At 40.5% G+C, this 21,912-nt stretch overlaps 1 protein-coding gene across 2 annotated transcripts in view; it reads right to left on the reverse strand.

The window, feature by feature from the left end:
* hmcn2 (hemicentin 2) overlaps positions 1–21,912 on the reverse strand; it is an 81,605-nt gene that overhangs the window by 12,443 nt on the left and 47,250 nt on the right. Inside the window, exons 30-67 of one of the 2 annotated variants that reach the window (XM_059503455.1) lie at positions 21,732–21,889; positions 19,951–20,229; positions 19,727–19,869; positions 19,345–19,495; positions 19,035–19,265; positions 18,769–18,879; positions 18,468–18,655; positions 18,190–18,286; positions 17,492–17,653; positions 17,278–17,391; positions 16,999–17,195; positions 16,424–16,505; positions 16,202–16,333; positions 15,965–16,108; positions 15,689–15,848; positions 15,099–15,223; positions 14,833–15,016; positions 14,645–14,742; positions 14,252–14,530; positions 13,705–13,898; positions 13,529–13,610; positions 12,583–12,719; positions 12,350–12,491; positions 11,437–11,581; positions 11,202–11,329; positions 8,806–8,962; positions 8,557–8,678; positions 8,136–8,300; positions 7,917–8,024; positions 7,677–7,811; positions 7,367–7,501; positions 7,008–7,277; positions 5,660–5,850; positions 5,349–5,562; positions 5,140–5,274; positions 4,297–4,487; positions 4,084–4,165; positions 3,828–3,998 (exon numbers count right to left, since the gene is read on the reverse strand). In XM_059503455.1, coding sequence (XP_059359438.1) covers positions 3,828–3,998; positions 4,084–4,165; positions 4,297–4,487; positions 5,140–5,274; positions 5,349–5,562; positions 5,660–5,850; positions 7,008–7,277; positions 7,367–7,501; positions 7,677–7,811; positions 7,917–8,024; positions 8,136–8,300; positions 8,557–8,678; positions 8,806–8,962; positions 11,202–11,329; positions 11,437–11,581; positions 12,350–12,491; positions 12,583–12,719; positions 13,529–13,610; positions 13,705–13,898; positions 14,252–14,530; positions 14,645–14,742; positions 14,833–15,016; positions 15,099–15,223; positions 15,689–15,848; positions 15,965–16,108; positions 16,202–16,333; positions 16,424–16,505; positions 16,999–17,195; positions 17,278–17,391; positions 17,492–17,653; positions 18,190–18,286; positions 18,468–18,655; positions 18,769–18,879; positions 19,035–19,265; positions 19,345–19,495; positions 19,727–19,869; positions 19,951–20,229; positions 21,732–21,889 — 5,939 coding nt within the window. Of the gene's footprint in view, positions 1–3,827; positions 3,999–4,083; positions 4,166–4,296; positions 4,488–5,139; positions 5,275–5,348; positions 5,563–5,659; positions 5,851–7,007; positions 7,278–7,366; positions 7,502–7,676; positions 7,812–7,916; positions 8,025–8,135; positions 8,301–8,556; positions 8,679–8,805; positions 8,963–11,201; positions 11,330–11,436; positions 11,582–12,349; positions 12,492–12,582; positions 12,720–13,528; positions 13,611–13,704; positions 13,899–14,251; positions 14,531–14,644; positions 14,743–14,832; positions 15,017–15,098; positions 15,224–15,688; positions 15,849–15,964; positions 16,109–16,201; positions 16,334–16,423; positions 16,506–16,998; positions 17,196–17,277; positions 17,392–17,491; positions 17,654–18,189; positions 18,287–18,467; positions 18,656–18,768; positions 18,883–19,034; positions 19,266–19,344; positions 19,496–19,726; positions 19,870–19,950; positions 20,230–21,731; positions 21,890–21,912 lie in introns of both variants that reach the window. The other variant, XM_059503454.1, reaches the window with a different exon arrangement.

Genomic DNA, 21,912 nt, shown 5'->3' on the forward strand with positions numbered 1-21,912 from the left:
CGATGCAGGCACGATTGTCCCCTGCTCGTATCGAGTCGATCCTCATCTCAGTCAAGAGAGTCAGAGAGGGCCAGTCACTCACTGTCAAACAATTTCAGAGATTGCTGGGTCTGATGGCAGCTGCGTCCAACGTGATACCTCTTGGCCTGCTGTACATGAGACCCCTACAGTGGTGGCTCAAGACCAAGGGATTTTCCCCGAGGGGCAATCCGCTTCGCACTATCAAGGTCACGCTGCGGGGAGCTCCTTGTCGCCGTGTGACACTAGCGACGGACGCGTCCCTCACCGGCTGGGGTGCGGTCATGAGTGGCCACCCTGCCCGTGGTCTGTGGAGCGATCGCCATCTAACGTGGCATATCAATTGTCTAGAAATGCTAGCAGTTTATCGTGCACTGAAGCACTTCCTCCCAGACCTGAGAGGTCACCATGTGTTGGTGCGCACCGACAACACATCAGTGGTCTCTTACATCAACCACCAGGGTGGTCTGCGTTCGCGCCCTTTGTACAAGCTGGCGCACCAGATCCTGGTGTGGTCCCAGAACAAACTCCTCTCATTAAGAGCAGTATATATTCCTTGGAAGTTAAATATGGGAGCAGACATACTGTCGAGGCAGGGGCCGAGGCCCGGGGAATGGAGACTTCACCCACGGGTGGTAGATCAGATATGGAGAGTGTTTGGCAGGGCTCAAGTAGACCTTTTTGCGACTCAGGAGACGTCACAATGTCCCCTCTGGTTCACTCTAGTTCATCCAGCTCCTCTGGGACTGGACGCTATGGTACTGACCTGGCCGAGGCTTCGTCTGTACGCTTTCCCCCCTATCGCTCTGCTTCCGGGAGTTCTGGCGAGAGTACGCCGGGGCGGGGTCCGTCTGTTATTAGTAGCCCCGTTTTGGCCGGGCCGAGTATGGTTCTCAGATCTAGTCTCGCTCCTCGACGTCTATCCGTGGGAGATACCGATCAGGACAGACCTACTCTCACAGACGCAGGGCACGATAATTCACCCTCGCCCGGAGTTGTGGAAGCTGTGGGTGTGGCCCCTGAGGGGGCACAACTGGTAGCAGCTGGTCTCTCAACTGAGGTTGTGGAGACCCTACTCCAATCCAGAGCTCCCTCTACGAGGAAACTGTATGCCCTGAAGTGGAAGCTTTTCACTTCATGGTGCAGAGACCGCCAGCTAGACCCAGCAAACTGCCCAGTTGGTACAGTTCTGGAGTTTCTACAGGCTAGGCTCTCTGCAGGGTTGACCCACTCTACTCTGAAGGTCTACGTGGCGGCCATTGCGGCCTACCACACCCTTCTCGACGGTCAGTCTCTGGGAAGACACCCCCTAGTTACACGTTTCCTCCGCGGTGCACTGAGGCTGAGACCTCCAGTACGGTCCCGTATTCCCCCGTGGGACTTGGTTGTGGTGTTAGAGGCTATGTGCAAACCCCCCTTTGAACCTATTCAAGATATCTCAGACAGACATCTCACACTTAAAACCTCTTTTCTGTTGGCTATTACCTCTCTGCGGAGAGTAGGAGATCTTCAGGCCCTCTCGGTGGCCCCTTCTTATCTTGAGTTTGCACCAGGCATGACTAAAGCGTTCATATACCCTTGAGCGGGATATGTTCCCAAGGTTCCCTCTGTTACACCACGACCTGTAGTGCTGCAGGCCCTCTGTCCTCCTCCCTTTCGGGAGCCCGACCAGGCGAAGCTAAACTGTATGTGTCCGGTTCGAGCACTGGACGCATACGTCCACAGAGCTGCCCTGTGGAGAAAAACTGACCAATTGCTTGTGTGCTACGGTCCCCCCAAGAGGGGTTCTCCTGCTTCTAAGCAGACTATTAGTCGTTGGATAGTCGAGGCTATCAACGTCACCTATGAGTCCTCTGGTCGTCCCCCACTGTCGGGAGCCAAGGCTCACTCTACTCGGGGTATGGCGGCCTCTAAGGCCTTCTTAGCAGGTGTATCCATGCTGGACATCTGCAACACTGCGGGGTGGTCCACGCCCTCTACATTTGTTAGGTTCTATGGCCTAGATATGCCAGTCACTCCAGGCGCTTCTGTCCTCCTGTCCTGAGCTGTGCTCTTCGGATACACACCAGGCAGGGGTTTGGTAGTCTGGCGGCGTTAGGAGTCGTTCCCCAAAGCGCTTCGACGCAGCTCGAGTTCCTGAAGAGGAACGTCTCTAGGTTACGCATGTAACCCTAGTTCCTCGAGGGAACGAGACGCTGCGTCTCGGAGCTATACCCCCGGCACCCCTGCCGGCGCTTGCTGGTACTCGAAGCTGACGCCAGCTGCGTGGCACGTGCTTTTATAGCTTCCTGGTCGCTTACGTCACCACGTTGGTGACGTCACGCCCTTCCATTGGACTGATTACACACGATATTCAGAGTCGCGTACGCTGAACGCGTTCCCCAAAGCGCTTCGATGCAGCGTCTCGTTCCCTCGAGGAACTAGGGTTACATACGTAACCTAGAGACGTTTTCAGCCTTTCAACAACCATTCATCGTCTCCAAGGGATTATTACGATCATTAAAAACACGCCTTGGTATTTCCTCCTCTTCAATTAACACTAAATCAGCCATTTTTGAGTTTAAGTTGACTTAAGGAAGCTGTTTTGGTCCCTTAAATTTATTAAGGTGAAATGGTCACTAAGGACTTTGTAGCAACGCTTAAGGGAACAATTAGATAATTAATGGGAAAAACTTAATAACAGCCTTAAGTTCCTTAAGGAAGCCCTTGGGGTTTTTTCTTGCAACCCAAGTTTCACTAAGGGTACCCTTAACCTTATATCTAAGGGATTTCTTAGCTTAAGGAGTTCCATGCAACCTGGCACAGACAATTAGGACCCCCTAAGTTAGGAAGAGCAGAGTTAAACAAGATTGATTGAGGTCTTGAATATGTTTGAATATGTAGGCAAGTTATACTTGTGATGACCAGTGGTCGAGAATTCTGATAGTTTCATTTGAGATTCAACATCTGATTTCTGATGTTGCTACCCTGATGTAAATAATAATAATAATACATTTTATTATAATGCGCTTCAACAATGTAAAAAAACAATTAAAATGTAAAATTCAGCGTAGTCATGAAAAGCAATTTTAAAGAGGTGGGTTTTCAACAGTTTCTTAAAAGTAGATTGTCATTTGGAACAGGTGAGTTTGTATCTCTAGATCCATTGTGAATTTCAAGAGGAGACAAACAGCGCGGTATGAGGCGGCCCTGAATATATTAAGGTTTCAAGAAGTAGGGTAATTGCTGTAGACATATTTTCGCAATGCTGGTTTCCTCCACCAAAATCCAAAAGCATATTGCAGAAAACAAGCTCTGTGACCAACTAAAGTTTATGCTTCTCAGACTTTTTGATTGTCATGACAATCTTCAGAGATGAACACAACATATGAACTTTGACGTCTAAATACAATCGGCAGAAGTAAAATGCTAAACGTAGGACCATGAATATAAAACAACAAGGCTGTGAAAGTGGACTAGTGAGCAGATAAGTCTTCCTGTTATGACATCCTGTGAGGACATTAAATGTCCTGACTACCTTTGTTCCATTTATCTGCCTCTTAAGTAAAAGCCTTAATAAAATCACAAAGGAGTATAACTGATATATTTTATGTCATAGAATAAAACTTAATAATATCTTGATTTTGTGTTAAACACATACGTTATCTGAAGCTTTTAACCAAAAGTCCATTCAAAAAAAATCCATCAACACTGGAACAATGGAGATGGACATGCTAAAAGGCTAACTTGTCTCTGGGTTTTCGCCTACAAAATACATCTCTAATTAGGATTTAAAACTACATGGTTTCTTTCAATATACAAAGATGCACCTGGACACAAAGAGGCCTGACATTTCCTGGAATCCACATTTGGACCCACGCACGATGGCCCACCATTGGCTGGAGGTGGGTTGTTACAGAATCTGATTCGCTCCTGGATGCCTTGCCCACAGGTGGTACTGCACGGGCCCCACTCCTCCCAGTCTGAGTAGCCCCCTGGAACTGCAATAACAGTTCATAATGTGAAATTACTTTTAATGGGAATGTAAAATATACAGATGAACATGGTTCTAATAAAATAATTTACCTTGTACTTTCAGAGATACTGTTCTTTCCACAGCGCCTGCCTCACTTTCAGCAACACATCTGTACTCTCCTGAATCTCCAATCTGGAAAACACACAGATTTACCTCAGAATGTGATTAAATAGAATGTGCAGAGGTAAGCTGGTCAAATAGCCTTTGATATCTTGAAAAGGCTTTCAAATCCTACTCAATCATTTTCACACAAATAAGGTTACCGTGGCACTATACAGAGCCAGAGAGCCATTGCGGAGGGGATGAAACCGCAGAGAGCCAAGTATCGGCTGACCATCTTTGTACCACCGCAAGGAAGGTACAGGATCCCCAGTGACAGCGCAGTCCAGCATGGCAGCTTTACCCTTAACTACATTCTGATTGGTCAGGGCTTCCCCTCTCAGCATGGGAGGTTCTGTAAAGACAGAGTGTATGCTTAACTTAACTCTTTAAATTAGGAAAGTTTCATTTTTAGTCACAAGACACCATCTAGGACAGTGTTTTCAGCCTTTTTGCCTTTAAAGAACCCAATATGTAAGCCAATAGGTTTTTTGGTAATATTTTTTTATTTATTTATTTTTGTTTTATTTTTATTTTTTACATAAACTAGGGCTGTCTGTGGATAAAAATAAGCAACTAAATAATTAAAATAAAACGTTTTAGAAGTCTAACAGCTAAATATTCTTTAGGGTTTACATAGCTTTTCCAGTTTCCAGAACAATTTCTACACATTACAATATTTTAAAACTTGGCATAACAACAAAATGTTGGTGTTTTAAGGTTTTATTTATTTAATGACTATTCTACGTCTAAATTTAGGCTACCTCATATATCCAAGTTGTCCAACACTGTGAGAACCCTTGCTCTTCAGTTAAATAAATATGCTGAGGAAGTGAATTAAAACAAAACATATCTTAATATTTAGTTTCGTCTTATTTTAAATAATTTTGAGACTTTTGTGCCCCCCTTTGTAAGACTGCTAAGGCCCCCTTGTGATTGAGAAAACCTGATCTAGAAGCAGAATACAATTGTTGAATACAAAAAAAATAAAAAGAATAAATGCATACCTCTGACACGCACAAACGAAAGAGCCCTTATGGATCCTACGGTGTTCTCTGCAATGCAGACGTAGGTGCCACCATCACTTACAGTGACATTGTCAATAATCACTGAACTTCTGCCAGATCCATCAACACTTGCACCTGTGGGCAAAAACAAGATAATTCTTTTTATGCTGGAAAAAAGATGAAGAAAAGATGATAAACTCCTCCCATACCTCTATAGGGCCTGTTGTTAGCAGTCCAGGTTATGGTGGGAGGTGGAGTACCCTGAGCATGGCAGGATAGGGTGAGACTTTGGCCTTTATTCAACGTCACGTCACCAGGTAACTCTTTAAAAACAGGTCTCATGTTGACAGACAGGCGAATGTCCCATCGAGCTGTTCCAGCAGTGTTGGTGGCTACACATGTGAACAGACCCGCATCACCAGACTGCAAAAATACATAAAGTAACATCATGACTTAATATGAAGGGTATTTTAAATGGGCGTTCTGCTCATTTATATCCAATGAAATGCATATAACTGACCTCAGCCCTTTCTATAATCAGTTCTCCTGACCGCAGCAGAGTGAATTTGCCCGGGAGGGTTGGCACAAGGACTCCCTGTTTCTCCCAGCTCACCCTGGGCTCTGGAAGACCCTGTGCTGTACATGGCAGAAGCGCTTGAAATCCCTGGATGACGGACATCTCTGACTGACCAACAGAAATCTGTGGTGGGGCTAAGAGGAGAGACATTTGATGATCTTTATGAATACAATGTATATTAATGCCTTTCATTAATGGTCATTAATATGTTTAAAATGTGCAAGACCACATTTTGATAAATGTAATGTAATGCTAAATATATGTCAGCATATTTTTATTTTACATGAGCACTATCACATAAATAGCAGTGTCATATATCTGTGTACTGGCATGCATGGCTGTAATACAGCTGTAAGCACAAGGACACAGGAAACTACATTCTCACCAAAAAATAAAAAAGTTTTAAAACTACATTCCATGACACTTTCTGTGAGAAATACTGCAATACATGTTTTACATGTTGTTTGAACTGAAATGTGTCTTGGCAGTGTGTGTACACAACTACCCTAAAAAGGCTAAAAATCCACCCAGTGTTTTTTTTTTTTTTTTTTAATCTTGATAAATGTTATCCTCTTTCTCAAATCAAGCCGTTTACAGATTCGCTGACGTCACACAGGACAAGGCCCCACCCACAATAGTTGACTGACGCTGGCGTTTTACCTTAGACCCACCCCCCTGAGTGGGCTGTCAACAGTCTGCCATTGTTTCGACACCGCAGCAGGACTAGTAGATAACAATGGCTCATAAGCAATCGAGGTGTTTAGTTGTTGGATGTGATAATGAACATAGCAGTTGTCATTTACTCCTGACATCTGAGCCATTGAAGACGCAGTGGTTTACTTTTGTTTCTGAAGGGAATGCGCCCCCCAATCTACCTAAATGCATCTATGTTCGTGCAAATCATTCTTGATCCAGCTTCACCTCTAGAAGAAGTGAATATACGTTTTTAAATGAGTTTTGCAAATTGCCTTTCCTAATAATGTGCTAGTTAGCAAGTTTTACGATGAACGCAGCGAAATGAATGAACTGCGCGTCACCCCGCGGAAGAGAGGGACAGGGTGAGCAGAGCTCATTAGCAATTAAAAGAGAAATGTACCAAAATGGCTTGCTGTAAACTGAGCTGTTTTTGACAGGTTAAAAGAGTGTTGTTTTACACTACCATTGAGAATTTTTTGCCAAAGTATGTTATAGACTTTTCATTAAGACCCTAAAGAATCATATCATACCTGTGGAAAATAGGCATCTGATAAACCCTTTAAACAATGATTCTCTTGGTATTAATGGAACTCACTTTGCAGAATTACTCTGATGTCATGGCTGGCTCTACCAACATTGTTTCGGGCAGAGCAGGTGTAGATTCCTGCATCGCTGCGTTGAGTGGCAGTGATGTGAAGTGTGCCGTTAGAGAACAGTCTCAGGTGTGTGCCCTCCACCACAGGCCTACGCTCCCTGTACCACGTCACTTCTGGCTTTGGCTGACCATCCGCAGTACACTCCAGACTGACCGGCTGGCCAAGAACTGCTGTGTACTCCAGACGAGGCACAGACAACACCGGAGGAACTGTCACCGAAACAGTGAGATGAATATGCAATTGAACCTTTAGTTTGAGATACTGTACAGGCTGACTTCCTTATATAAACATGGCGTACCTTGTAAAATGAGTTTGGTTCTTCCCATAGCGGTTCCTGCTTCATTCTGTGCTAAACACTGGTATGTTCCGGCATCTCCAAGAGTGACCCGTGAAAACTTCAAAGCTCCATTGGGGAGTACTGTCAGTCTATGACCTAAAAATATTCACATCCACAGTATATACTGTATGCTAGATATTTTATCAGAAAGTCTTCTAATATAAGCACTTGTGTCACACATTATCTATAATATTAATATGTCCTGTTTTATCATTTAAACTGGTAACTAATCCAATTTCAATAACTGCAGCTAAGCTGCAACCAAACCAACCTGTCGCCACAGGAACACCTTCTCTCTGCCATGTAATAGTGGGTCTTGGGAATCCTTGTACTTCACAGGGTAGAACCACTGAGTGATGTAACACCACCTGGACTTCTTCTGCCATGGGTCTGATCTCTGGGGGCTCTAAGAACCCAAACCAAACCATGTATTTTATTTATTGCAGATACTAAATGTGCTTATTATTCATAAGAGTATTTCAAGCAACATAACACCACTATTACATCTTACCCTGTACAGTAAGTGTAACGTGTTTGTAAGCCACTCCAACGGAATTGCGGGCAGAGCAGGTATATTTGCCAGCATGACTAGGTGTTGCAGCCAAGATCTCCAGTGCACCTACAATGCAATGAAACAACTACAGTTAAATCATCTACCACAGCATAGGTTTAGGAATATCAGTAATATCTGAAGTGTGTAGCTTAGGGTGGAAATTTGTCTTAGATTCACCTGTGGGCAGCACACGGTAACTGCCCCCTCGAGCACCCAGCTGCATCCAGTTCTTGTTCCAGCTGATGACAGGCTCTGGACGGCCCGTGGCATGACATGGCAACACGACAGGGGACAGTTTAACAGCTGTAACACTGCTGACATCATCTTTAATTACAGGAGGAACTAAAAAAAACAAACAAAAAAAAACTATATGAAAATAATGAATATGCACAGATTTTGATGCACAGTACGAGTTCACAATATGCTACAGTTACCCCCAAAAACATTTGGACACTTTCATTGTAATAAATGCAACTTTTTTATATTTTATAAATTAACATACATTTGTAAATATGGCAGAAGCCTCCAAACAGTTTTTGGACTATAGTATAGGAGTGTGAATATGTATTTTATATTTCCTAAATCTATCACACAGTACCTTGCAGAATGACCTCTATGACCCTTCGCTCTTCTCCAACCTCATTGGTCACTGTGCACTCAAAGTAGCCCTCATCCTCAACAGACGGCAAGGTAATGATCAGAGATCCAGAAGACATTAACCTTCAAAACAAAAAATACTAAGATTAAGTAAAAATACTAATCTTAAAATATTCTTACAAATTACACCAGTATAGATTACATATTAAATTATTATAATCTTTTAAGCATTTTAAATATCGCTTCAAACCTGTAAGCACCAGACTGGAGATCCACATTGAGGGGTGAGCCGTTCCTTTTCCAGCTCACCTGAGGAGCAGGTATGCCAGTGCTCTCACAACTCAAGACTGCTCTCTGACCTGTGACCACCGTCACATTAAAGGGGCCAGGGCTGATCGAGGGCCCAACTGATAGGATAAAAGAAGATAGAAAAGAAAAAATTAGCAACAACTCACTGTAAAACCCGACAAGTAAACTTAACTCAAACCATTTGAGTAAACAGACTGCCTTGATTTAAACCATGTAAGTTTTAAAACTTTGCATTCAAGTAATTAAGTGATTAAGTGCTGATTGAGAATTAGTGATGAACAGCTGCTGTTAACAAACAGAATCACTGAAGAAAAGAGAAACACAAGAACTACTACAACTGACTTCAGACACAGCCTTAGATCTTGAGAGATTTCATGTATTTTATTTCAGTTGATTTCATCTGATTAAACAACCCCACAAACAGCATCACCAGCTCCACCTATTAACAACCAGACTGACTTTATTTCTGTCAGACGTCTACAGAAGATCTTATTGAGAATGAACTAAGGTTTAGATGTTGATTTATTGTTTCATTTGAAGTAACCATGTTAGAGATCAGTGTTTGCTTTAGTTGGGCTCTTGACCCTTGATTTCTGTCTTAGTGTTTTCTCTGGCTGTTATAACCGTGTGTTTCTAAAACACATTTGTTATAATTCAAAAGCCCAGAAGAAATGCCATCAGGTGTTAACCTGTATCTAGGCGTAGGTTGTTGTACTTTGTATTGGCGATGGTAATCATCAATTATTGAACTGTACGGAGTCTAATCTCTGATGAAATAGGTATTGTGTAATTTGATTGATTATAGTAAAAGTGATTCTAAGAGCCAGTGGTTCTGTGATAATCATTTAATCTGAATGACTTTTCAAATAGTGTGGTCTTCTACGGTGTCAAACAGTCACACAAAGACATCAATAATCAGAATATGAACCTCAACAATGGTGACCATAAAAAAAATGCTGCAGAGCATGCTGGGAGCCATGGATGAGTTTTGTACTACAGTAGTACCCAGCATGCATTGCAGCATGTTTTTTTTATGGTCACCATTGTTGAGGTTCATATTCTGATTATTGATGTCTTTGTGTGACTGTTTGACACCGTAGAAGACCACACTATTTGAAAAGTCATTCAGATTAACTGATTATCACAGAACCACTGGCTCTTAGAATCACTTTTACTATAATCAATCAAATTACACAATACCTATTTCAGAGATTAGACTCTGTACAGTTCAATAATTGATGATTACCATCGCCAATACAAAGTACAACAACCTACGCCTAGGTACAGGTTAACACCTGATGGCATTTCTTCTAGGCTTTTGGATTACAACAAATGTGTTTTAGAAACACACGGTTATAACAGCCAAAGAAAAGACTAAGACAGAAGTCAAGGGTCAAGAGCCCAACTAAAGCAAACACTGATCTCTAACACGGTTACTTCAAATGAAACAATAAATCAACATCTAAACCTTAGTTCATTCTCAATAAGATCTTCTGTAGACGTCTGACAGAAATAAAGTCAGTCTGGTTATTAATAAGTGGAGCTGGTGATGCTGTTTGTGGGGTTGTTTAATCAGATCTTGAGAGATTTCATGTATTTTATTTCAGTTGATTTCATCTAAGGCTGTGTCTGAAGTCAGTTGTAGTAGTTCTTGTGTTTCTCTTTTCTTCAGTGATTCTGTTTGTTAACAGCAGCTGTTCATCACTAATGCTCAATCAGCCCTTAGTTAATGACTTAATTACTTAATTGCAATGTACATCTTCTTTAGTGAACTCAACTGAATTAAGTTCAGAGTACTCATAACTGTTAGTTTTTTCAACTTAAATGGTTTAAGGCAATCGGTTTCCTCAAACGGTTTGAGTTAACATAACTTGTCAGGTTTGACTGAGGCTGTGTCTGAAGTCAGCTGTATTTCCTTTCTCTCTTTTCTTCAGTAATTCTGTTTGTTAACAGCAGGTGTTCATCACTAAACTCAATTATAACTCAATTAATCACTTAATTACTTAATTGCAATGTATATCTTCTTTCAGTGAACTCAACTGAATTAAGTTCAGAGTACTCATAACTGTTAGTTTTTTCAACTTAAACGGTTTAAGGCAATCGGTTTCCTCAAATGGTTTGAGTTAACATAACTTAAGGATATCTGTTTACTCAAACCGTTTGAGTTAAGTTTACTTGTCGGGTATTACAGTCAAGGCAATCGGTTTACTCAAACGGTTTGAGTTAAGTTAACTTGTCAGGTTTTACAGTGCTAGTCTGAACTCTTTTAGGGGGTTGGTGAAATGTCTTTATGTCTCTTTAGTGCAACCTAAAGAAAGTGTAAGTGTTCTGCAGTACCGTAGACTTTAAGGTCCATGCCGCGATGGTCTGATCCTGCCTGATTTGATACACTGCAGTAGTAACGCCCAGTGTCGGACAGCTGCACTGACGCAATGCGCAAAGAGCCTTCTGATAGCAAGGTGAATCTTTAAGCAGGCAGAGATTGAATTTAGTTGGTGGCACTTTGATATCCAATACATTCAGTATAGGATTAAAGTGGCTGTTTACTTGATTGCTCGAGGTTCAAACTTACCTGCCATGGTGAAGTGGGACTGGACCGCCATCTTTCCTCCACAGGACAGATGAGGAAGGCCCTCCCTCCACCTCACATGGCAACACTGCATCCTGATCGACATGTGCTATGATCAATGAACTGCCCTCTCTGATGACTGGCGGCACTAAGTGAACAGAATCAATAAGCCGTTTATTTCCTTCGAACCAAAGACTGACTAATTGAGAATTAACAACAAATGTTTAGCATTAAATGACCACTTCCCCCAAAAATTAAACTTGTTGGACTGACTTTCTTTTGTGGAACATAAAAAAGAGATGTTTTGCTCTGCAGGACTCTTTTCCATACAGTGAAAGCATAAGTACTTTATGGTTAGGGTTAGGATTTGGCTTAATTATGCATAATTCATTGTTATTATAATAGTAAGTACATGTAATGTGTAAAAAGTACACCTTAAAATAAAGTGTAACCTTTTTATCTAATAAATCTTTTGTTCTATTTTCTATTAAACTAATCAAAAGTGACAGCAAAAGATTTCTGTTTTATAAAAATGTCCTATTCATCAAGTAATTTAGTTTCTATACAAATATCAAGTAGCAAAATGTTTTTTGCATTCATAATAATTAGAAATGTTTCTTGAGCATCAAAATCATCAAATTCAGATTTTGCACCACAACAATAAATGACATTTTAAAATATATTCAAATGGAAAACTGCTATTTGAAATGTTAATAATATATTTAACAATATTTAATATTTTTCTGTATTTTTAGTCAAATACATGCAGTCTTGGTGAGCATGAGAGACGCTTCTTTCAAAAAACTTACCAACCCCAAACTTTTGAACAGCAATGTATATGCTTGTGTATATGGAGTTCCATGCAAGAAAGTAACACAAGTTTAAAACAACATGAGAGTGAGTGACACAAACTTACAGAGAATCTCTACAGTGAAGAACAGACTGGTGCTGCCAGCAATGTTGGTGACCACACAGCTGTACTGTCCGCCATCTTGGGTCTGGACATCTTGAATTTCCAAATACTGTCCACCAGCAATGGACTGAATTCGACCTCCCAACTGAGAGAGAGACAGGAAGGCAGAATAATGTGATTGTGATATGTGAATGGAAAGTTACAAATACATCCAGAAAGTACCCTGAACAACTCGCCTGTAGTTTGACATCATCCTTGTACCACTCAATCTCTGGTGGAGGGTCACTGTCGGCTTGACATTCCAGTGTCAAGTGACCTTTAGCTGGAACTGATACAGTTCTGATGTCATTAGAGCCGAGAAGAGTGGGTGGAACTGAAAGTGATCAGACAAATGAATCACCTGTTATGACTGTGGTCTTTATATTTGACCCTGGACCACAAAACCAGTATTAAATGCCTTTTTTTTAAATGCCTTAAATCCCCTGAAAGCTGAATAAATAAGCTTTCCATTGAAGTATGGTTTATTAAGATTGGACAATATTTGTTCGAGATACAACTATTTGAGTATCTGGAATCTGAGGGTGCAAAAAAAATCTAAATACTGAGAAAATCACCTCAAAATATGTCCAAATGAATTCTTAGCAATGCATATTAATAATCAAAAATTAAGTTTTTATATATTTAGGGTAGTAAATTTACAAACTTTCTTCATGGAACATGATCTTTACTTAATATCCTAATGATTTTTGGCATAAAAGAAAAATCTATAATTTTGACCCATACAAGGTTTTTTTTTGTTTTTTTTTGGCTATTGCTACAAATATACCCTAGCGACTTGGGACTGGTTGTATGGTCCAGGGCCACATATGACATTTTTTCCAGTGTTGTCTATTTTACTATACATTTTAAAATGTAATTTATTCCTGTGATGGCAAAGCAACATTTTAGCATATCTACTGTAATCTAATTCTTCAGAAATGTGTCAATTTGGTGCTCAAGAAACATTTCTTATTATTATCAATGTTGAAAACAGCTGTGCTGCTTGATATTTTTGTGGAAATTGAGATATACATTTTTTCATCATTCACCATGATTAATAGAAAGTTCAAAAGAACAGCATTTATTTGTAATAGAAATCATCTGTAACATTAGAAAAGTCTTTACTGTCCCACATATACTCACGCTGAATGCGCACCCAATGGTTTCTACCATCCTCTCCCGCTGGGCTACTAGCAATACAGGTATACAGACCTGCGTCCTCCACCTGTTTCAAAACATACTGGTATAACCACAAAACCACAAACAAATGCGAGTCTATATATTTCAAACGAGCCAAAAACCTTCATTTGAATAAGCACCTTAACTTTGTTGATTCTGAGAAGCTGCCCATCTCTCTCTATTACTGCCATGCTTTCCTGTAGTGGACGCCCATCTTTCAGCCAGCTGAGGGTTGGAGGGGGAAGACCAGTCGCGATACACTCCAGCTCCAGCACACTGTCCACTGCAACCAGCTGCTCGTCAGGGGATGAAGAGCCAGAGATCTTGGGGGGCTCTTATATGGAAAAATACATCCTCAGATTTAATACTAACATCAGATACTATGCATTCATATGTCCCTTAGAGGAAATACAATATGAAATGGGGAAGTATTGCATTTGCCCAAGAAATTGACGGTATTGCTCTTACCTGAGAAACTCAAGAGTTCTCCTGCAAAACATTTGCATTCTCATGCAAAACATTGTGTCCCAAAAACAAACTTTACATTTTCTCATAAAAGCATTGATTTCCATTACAAAATATTTGCGAGCCAATGCAAATGTGCAAAAAAGAGGCTCAGAAACTTAAAAAATTTTTTTTTCTAATTTCTTTAGTTCTCATGTTTACATTGCTTTCAATTGCAAATACCTAGCACGGTCAGGTTGAAAGTCTTGGTACTGCTTCCTGCCTGGTTGCTCGCCACACAGCTGTAGAGGCCTCCATCACTGGGACCCACATCAGAGAGCAGGAAGCGGGTTTCCTGTCCATCCAGCAGAAGATTACGGTGCAGTGAAAGCGGTTGGCCATCCTTTAGCCATGATAGAGTTGGAGGAGGCACACCGCGGGCTTCACAGGTCAATGTTACCGAAGAGCCCTGGACCACGGCCACCTGCTCAGTCGGCTCTGTACGCTCAACCGCAGGGGGAGCTGATGAGGGGGAGAAACAGCGATGGTTAAAACCTGCAGGTTTGTTGTTTCTATTGTCATTTATTATTTGTTAACTGATTCTGTTTTACATCAGTTCATCAATTTCTGCTGTACCTTGCACATGGAGGTCAAAGTTGAGTTCAGCTGATCCAGCTCTGCTACGAGCCACACAAGTGTAGATGCCAGAATCAGACAGCTGTACCGGTGCAATCCTGTTCAGACACAAGGACACAGGACACCATCAATCTAATGTTATATCTATAATATCAGAAATTGTAATCTGTTGTGCGTTCAACACTGACCTAAGAACAGTATCTGCAGAAAGCAGACGGAGACGGGGTGACAGGAGTAAAGGATAACCGTCCCTCAGCCAGCTGATTTGAGGTTGAGGAGTCCCAGTGGCTTTGCACTCCAGTGTGACCACACTGTGCTGAGTGGTGTGCACCTCACGGGGGACGCTGGTCTCCCCACTCATGGAGGGAGGAACTGTAATGCAAAAAGCACGGAAATTATTTAACAGATTTGTATCATGTTTGCTAAAACACTATAGAAAGAAAGCTGCTCTCACCAAGTACAAACAAGGTATAGATCTTGCTCTCTTGGCCAGCAGAGCTCACAGCCAGGCAGGTGTATGTTCCTGAGTCTTCTGGCTTTATATTCAGAAGTGTTAGAGTGCTCCCATCAGGAGAGATACTGTAACACACCAGTATATATGTTAACGTTCAACTATAAACAAGCTTTTCTTCACCAAGCACAAAGTTAGAATATTAAAATAAAAATAAAATATGCTTTATTATATATATATATATATATATATATATATATATATATATATATATATATATATCTTTATTATGCAGTATGGTCAAAAAGTCCCTCTAGTGATTTTTTATACAGTTTAATACTTTTCAGTAAAATTAATTAACAATATTATAAGCAAAACAAATAGAATGAAAAGTGTAGGAATTGGACAATTTAATTAGTTTTCATGAACATTCTCTCTGATTAAATGTTTTTTTTTCATTTTTAGTGTGTTCTAAAATAAACAAGTGCTATTATATTAATGATATTATATTACATTACTATATTAAACATTTAGTAGTCGTAGTAATAGTAGTAGTAAAAAAAGAAATTACTGAATCAGTGCAAGAGTCTTACTCAATATGCTCTGTATTTCCATTCTCAAGAGTCTTTCCGTTCTTCAGCCAGCTCACTTTGGGGGTAGGTGTACCCATCACCCGACATTCAAGAGTCAGTTCCTCCCCAGCAGGTGCACTGACTTCTGATGGGTGGCCAGAATCTATAATTGTGGGTGATGCTGATGGAGCCAAATACATTTGGTTATTTTAGAGTTAATAATTAGTCAATTCCACAAAGTTTTAATCAAGAAACAAGACTGAGATTAGTTGAGATTAGAGCTACGTGCAGTTTTACCAAATATAGTAAGTGAGTAGTCTTTCTGCGTCTGGCCTTCACTGTTTTTAGCGATGCATGTGTAAGTGCCGGCATGAGAGAGCTGCAGAGGGCCTAACTCCAGTCGGTTTCCTCTCGCTGACCAGTTCCACTGCAAACTGGTCTCTACACAAAAGAACAAACAACAAAATGCAAAAACATGAGTAAAAAACACAGACACAGAAACAAACCTCTGAGGGTATGCAGCATTTAACTGACCGATAGGAGAGCCGTCTTTTAGCCAAGCAATGTTGGGTACAGGTATGCCAGAGGCCTCACAGATGAGGGTGATGTGTGAGCCCATGTTTTGAGTCAGGGTCTCATGAAGAGGGCCCTCCATCACAGGAGGCACTAAAAGTGAAAGATAGCAAAATCGCTTACTGCACCTGTAACTGTTAAAAAGCGTAAATGTTTCAGTTGCGCAGTGTTTTTAGGACTCACCATGGACTGTTACTCTAAAGGTGCGATCTACTTGACCTGCAATGTTGGACACTTTACAGGTGTACACCCCACCATCAGCCACCTAGGGAAAGTCAGAAACCATGTCAACAATGCCAACAGAAATACACTGCTTATTTATACATTTACAACTACTGTTCAAAAGTCTGAGGTCGGTTTCTTTTTGTTATGCTCCCCCAGGTGGCATTTATTTAATAAAACAATATTGTACAAATATTAATACAAAATGAACCTTTTTTTTGTATTTTAAGATATTTAAGAAATGTTATTAATTTCTGTGATGCACAACTGCATTTTTAGCAGCAATTACTCATCAGTGTCACATAATCCTTCAGAAAACATTCTAATATGCAGATTTGGGTGTCATTACAGTCACTTTTTTATTATTAATTTAATGCTTTCTTGCTAATTTCTATTTTCTTAAAAAAATTATGACCCCAAAACTGAACAGTACTGTATACATTATGTAACTTCATATGCATTTAACATTATCTACATGTGGGAGCATTTGCAAATCTCCCATAAAAAATCTTAAGTTCTTTTCTGTACTTTCTTACCTGCACCCCAACTATCTCAAGTTGCTGGCGCTCTATCCTCAAACTATTTCCAGCAGCCAGCTGAAGTCCATTACGATACCATGTGACCTCTGGTTCAGGGGTGCCATTGGCTTCACAACGCAGAATTAGAGATGACCCGACCTGAGGTGTCATAACCTCTGACTCTGATTCAAGACGTGGCACCAGTGAAGGCAGGGCTAGAAAAAAAAAAATTTAATTAATCTGCTATATTAATCAACTGAAGCAATTAATAAACAAAAACTCCCATAGACTTCTAACCATAGACGGTAAGGAGAATGCTCTTTTGGTCTTGTCCGGCTGAGTTTGTGGCTGTACAGACATACTGGCCAGCATCTTGCTGTCCAGCCCTGTGAAGCTGCAGCATCTGACCACCTTTGAACAAGATGATGGCACATTACATACTGTACATGCATACATGCTTCACGAAACATTAGTGATACATATAAACAGTTACATTTAGACAGCAAATCACCTGGCAGTATGTGGATGCCAGTGCTGAACTCCAGCACCTGCCCATCTTTGGTCCAGATGATGTCAGCAGGTGGGTATGCCTGCACATCACACAGCATAGAGGTCATGTGACCCTCCACCACACTCATATCCTCCTCTCTGCGACCCACAATCCTTGGTGGAACTAAGAAAAATACATGCTGTATCAACAGTGTATTAGACAAATAGCGAATTAGTTATGCTCCTATGCTCAATTATTTGACAACTTTAAAACAATAATATAATATAAAAATATAATAATTTAAATAACTTTTTTTTTATTAGTGTAAGAGATATTAAAAAGTCATTTATTCTTTTGATGGCAAAGCTGAATTTTTAGCAGCATTACTCCAGTCATGAGTGTCACATGATCCTTCCGAAATCATTCAAATGTGGTGAATCACTGCTTAAAAAACACTTCTCCATTGGAAATAAGAACGTACTCAAAAATGATTTGACATTACACACTACTATGGCTTGAAAGAGCATATTCTTTTCCCCAATATTACCATAGTTTAGACTATGAAATATTTTAGAGCAGAACATAACTACATCATTAATGAAATTTCCGTTGATTTTTTGCAAGACTTTTTGAGGGAGTTTTTAATCATTTTGAAAAACACAATTCCCTGATGTTTCCTGGTTTTCCATGATTGTTGGAGCCCTGTCGACTGCTCCTACCTTGAACAGACAAGCTGTAAAGTCTCTCGACAGCTCCAGCCTTATTCTCTGCCACACACTGATAACTGGCTGCATCTGACACTTGCACATTCAGTATCTACAGAGACACACAGAGGAGTTATACAAGGCATGGCACTTCATTCTTTCTCTCAGTTTAGCAAAATCTTTGTACCAGCCTAGTAATATCAATCAAAATGCTAACCTACAAATTAAAGATAGTATTTTTAATTAGAAGAGAAATGGGTCAAAACTCCTGTTTCTGAGCTCACGACCATCACCTCCAGCAGTTTCCCATCCTCTAATATCTGATGGTGAGGGCCACTGTAGAGGGGGAGACCATCCTTCAGCCAAGATACAGATGGAGTGGGGTTTCCTGTGACATCACAGCGCAGTGATATAGTCGAGTTGACCACAGCATCCACGTCCTGCATGAACTCATCAGTCTGGCCATCAAGCAAAGGAGGAACTGCGTAAAATGTAAAATTAGTCATGTTTATGCAGATTATTCATGCTCATTATTAAATAAAGTATATTAATTTAAATGCCATAGAGATGTGCTTTTTGAATGTACTTCCTTACCCAACACCTCCAGGTCATAGTGCATTTTATCCTCTCCAGCTTCATTCACAGCCTGGCAGGTGTATTTCCCAGCATCCTCAAGCTGAACTCGTGGGATCTGCAGGACGTTGCCTCCTGAAGAGAAACACACAAAAAAAAACAAGAATGTACTGTATATATACTGTACTGTATATGCCAGTGTTTATCTTTAAGTTCAAAACTGATGGCATTGTTTGTTTTAACTACTATAACTAAAGAGAATCAAAAGAACATTTCACTCCACTCACCAGGTAACAACACAACTCCATTTGAGCTGGAAAGCTGCCTGCCTTGTCTGTACCAGCTGAGTCGAGGAGGAGGAATAGCATTGCTCTCGCAGGACAGACTGATGGAGTGTCCCAGTACCACCTCTCGTCTTTCAACCATCCCTTCAGTGCCGTCAGGATCCTCTTCATCTTCTCTCTCCCCCAGTGAGAAACCAGCAGCACCATTTATTACCCGGTGAAAGATCGGAGGAACTGAGGAGGTAGTTCAAGAAACAATCATTAATATCTACACGCATCAACTGAAGTTAATGTGTGTAGAATTTGCACTGACCCTGTATAATCAGGTGGAAGTCTCTCTTGTCCTCTCCAGCAGAATTGGTAACCACACATGTGTACTGGCCCTCGTGAGACAACATGGCATTCTCGATGAGGAGCATGTGACTGTTCACTCTCAGACCAGTGTGTGTATTCCCATTTAACAGCTGTGGAACAGAGTGAATAGAGAGGGTTTGAATATTACGGTTTCATTCATTCCTCCTCAAAAGATGATTCAAAGAGCCAAGGAATTGGAGGAATAAAAATACACATTAACTGTGTTTAAAATGTAATTGACTCAATATTATCTTCTTGTCCATTCATTAACTACTGCATAAAAAGCAATGTCTAGACATAACTATGGAAGAACCTGAGAGACATAAAACGGATATACAGACCTGTCCATCTTTAAACCATTGTGTGACAGGCTCTGGAAAGCCTTTGGCCAGGCATGACAAAGTCAATGTCCCATTAATTCTCACTTTCTCTTCTCTTCTGCCAAAACTGAGAGTCGTAGAATCGCCCTCAATCTGTGGAGGTACTAAGGAAATGGCACAGTATTAATCTTTGACAAAAACAAACAACCTTTAGCTATGTGAATGTCTTTACCTGGCATACCTACCCATAATTCTTAGTGTGTGGTGTCTGTGCGCTGTTCCAGCTGGGTTAGTTGCTCGGCAGGTGTAGGCGCCTGCATCCTCACCACGGGCCGCAGCCACACGCAAAGACTGTCCACCCTGTGTGTACGTGAGCTGAGGGCTGGACACAATGGGCTGGTTGTCCTTTAGCCAGGTGATAGTGGGAAGTGGGATCCCCTCAACTTCACAGTGAAGAACAGCAGGGAAGCCCAGAACAACGGTCACCTCTGAGTTCTCACCGGCATCACGAATCATGGGAGCAGCTGTGAAAAGACAGAGAAGAAAAATTGAAGAACTGGATGAAAGAAAAGATTAAGAAAACCTGGGTGTTCAAAATTCAAAATGTCACTTTTAAGTGAATCAAATACATATGTAGTCACATGTACAATGTAGTCGGTGTCTTGAATGCATAACTCTTATCAGTTGCCTCTTTTTAGTGAATCAAAAACATACAGTAACTAGAAGAGTTTGATTCCCAAATTTGACCCTGGACCACAAAACCATAAGGGTCAATTTTTTTTAATTGAGATTTATACATCATTTGAAAGCTGAATAAATAAGCTTTTCATTGATGTATGGTTAGGAGGACAATATTTGACAGAGATATAACTATTTGAAAATCTGGAATCCAAGGGTTCAAAATCAAAATATTGGGAAATTTGCCTTAGCATTACATATTACTTATCAAAAATAAATTTTTCATATATTTACGGTGGAAAAATAACAAAATATCTTCATGGAGTATGATCTTTACTTAACATCCTAATGATTTTTTGCATAAAAGAAAAATGTATAATTTTGACCCATACAATGTATTTTTGGCTATTGCTACAAATATACCTGTGTTACTTATGATGGGTTTTGTGGTTCAGGGTCATAAATGAATCACTCTAATAATTTTGTTCATTTAGTAAATCAAAACCATAGAGCACAACCAGTATAGTTTGATTCTTGAACAAATGATTCTTTTGATTCAGTTATTATTAGTGAAACAAAACAATACAGCGCAAGCAGTGTAGTCTGATTCCCATATGAATCAGTTATAATTTTTTTTCTTTTTTTTATGTCAAACACATATGGCTTAGAATTAATTACATAATTAAGGAAACAGTAATATATGGTGCCTGTGAGAGGACATGGTCGGTTCACTTAGTTTTGTCATGGTGACAAAATAATTAGTGGGAACGTGATAATATTTGTGGTCACGAGATATTAATTCATGGGAACGTCATATTAACTTGTGGGAACGTCATATTATATTGTGGGAAATGAGCCTGTTGTGTTTTCATTTACAAATGAAACTAGGGGCTAAGCAAGTTTATGATGGGGCTAGTGCCGCCACTGGCACGTAATAAAGTCCTGTAGCCAAGGCATATGGTTAATATAATAATTTAATAATAAAATATTTTCTATAATAAATAATATAATATTTTCTTAATTCAAAATAAAATATTATAGTGAATACATCTCTGATAAACCCGGGTGCTATGGTCACGCAGGTTTGTCAACATAACATCTCGAGGCCACAACATAAGTCTGTCGTTACCACATTAAAATGATCTCGTGGCCACGACATATGACGTTCCCACGAGTTAATATGACGTTCCCACAGATTAATATCTCATGGCCACAACATACAGTATTATCACATTCCCACAAATTATTATTTAGTGACCACAACAAAACTAAGTGAACCCACCATGTCTCTTTCGGGCACCGTAGTAATAGGAGCTGGAATAAGAATTCCTTGTGATTTCCACTGTACCTTGTACGTTCAGCCTGAACTGCCGTGTCTGAGTCCCAGCGTTGTTACTGGCCATACACTGATATAGGCCACGATCCCTCGGCTTGACAGACTTGACTCTCAAAACCTGCCCCTTCTCCAGAAACTCCACATGAGGGTCTCCATTAGGGGATAAAATTCTGAGAAAGGTTGTGAAGAGCTC

This window comes from Carassius carassius, chromosome 21, assembly GCF_963082965.1.
Source record: "Carassius carassius chromosome 21, fCarCar2.1, whole genome shotgun sequence".
In the NCBI taxonomy this organism is placed as follows: Eukaryota; Metazoa; Chordata; class Actinopteri; order Cypriniformes; family Cyprinidae; genus Carassius; species Carassius carassius.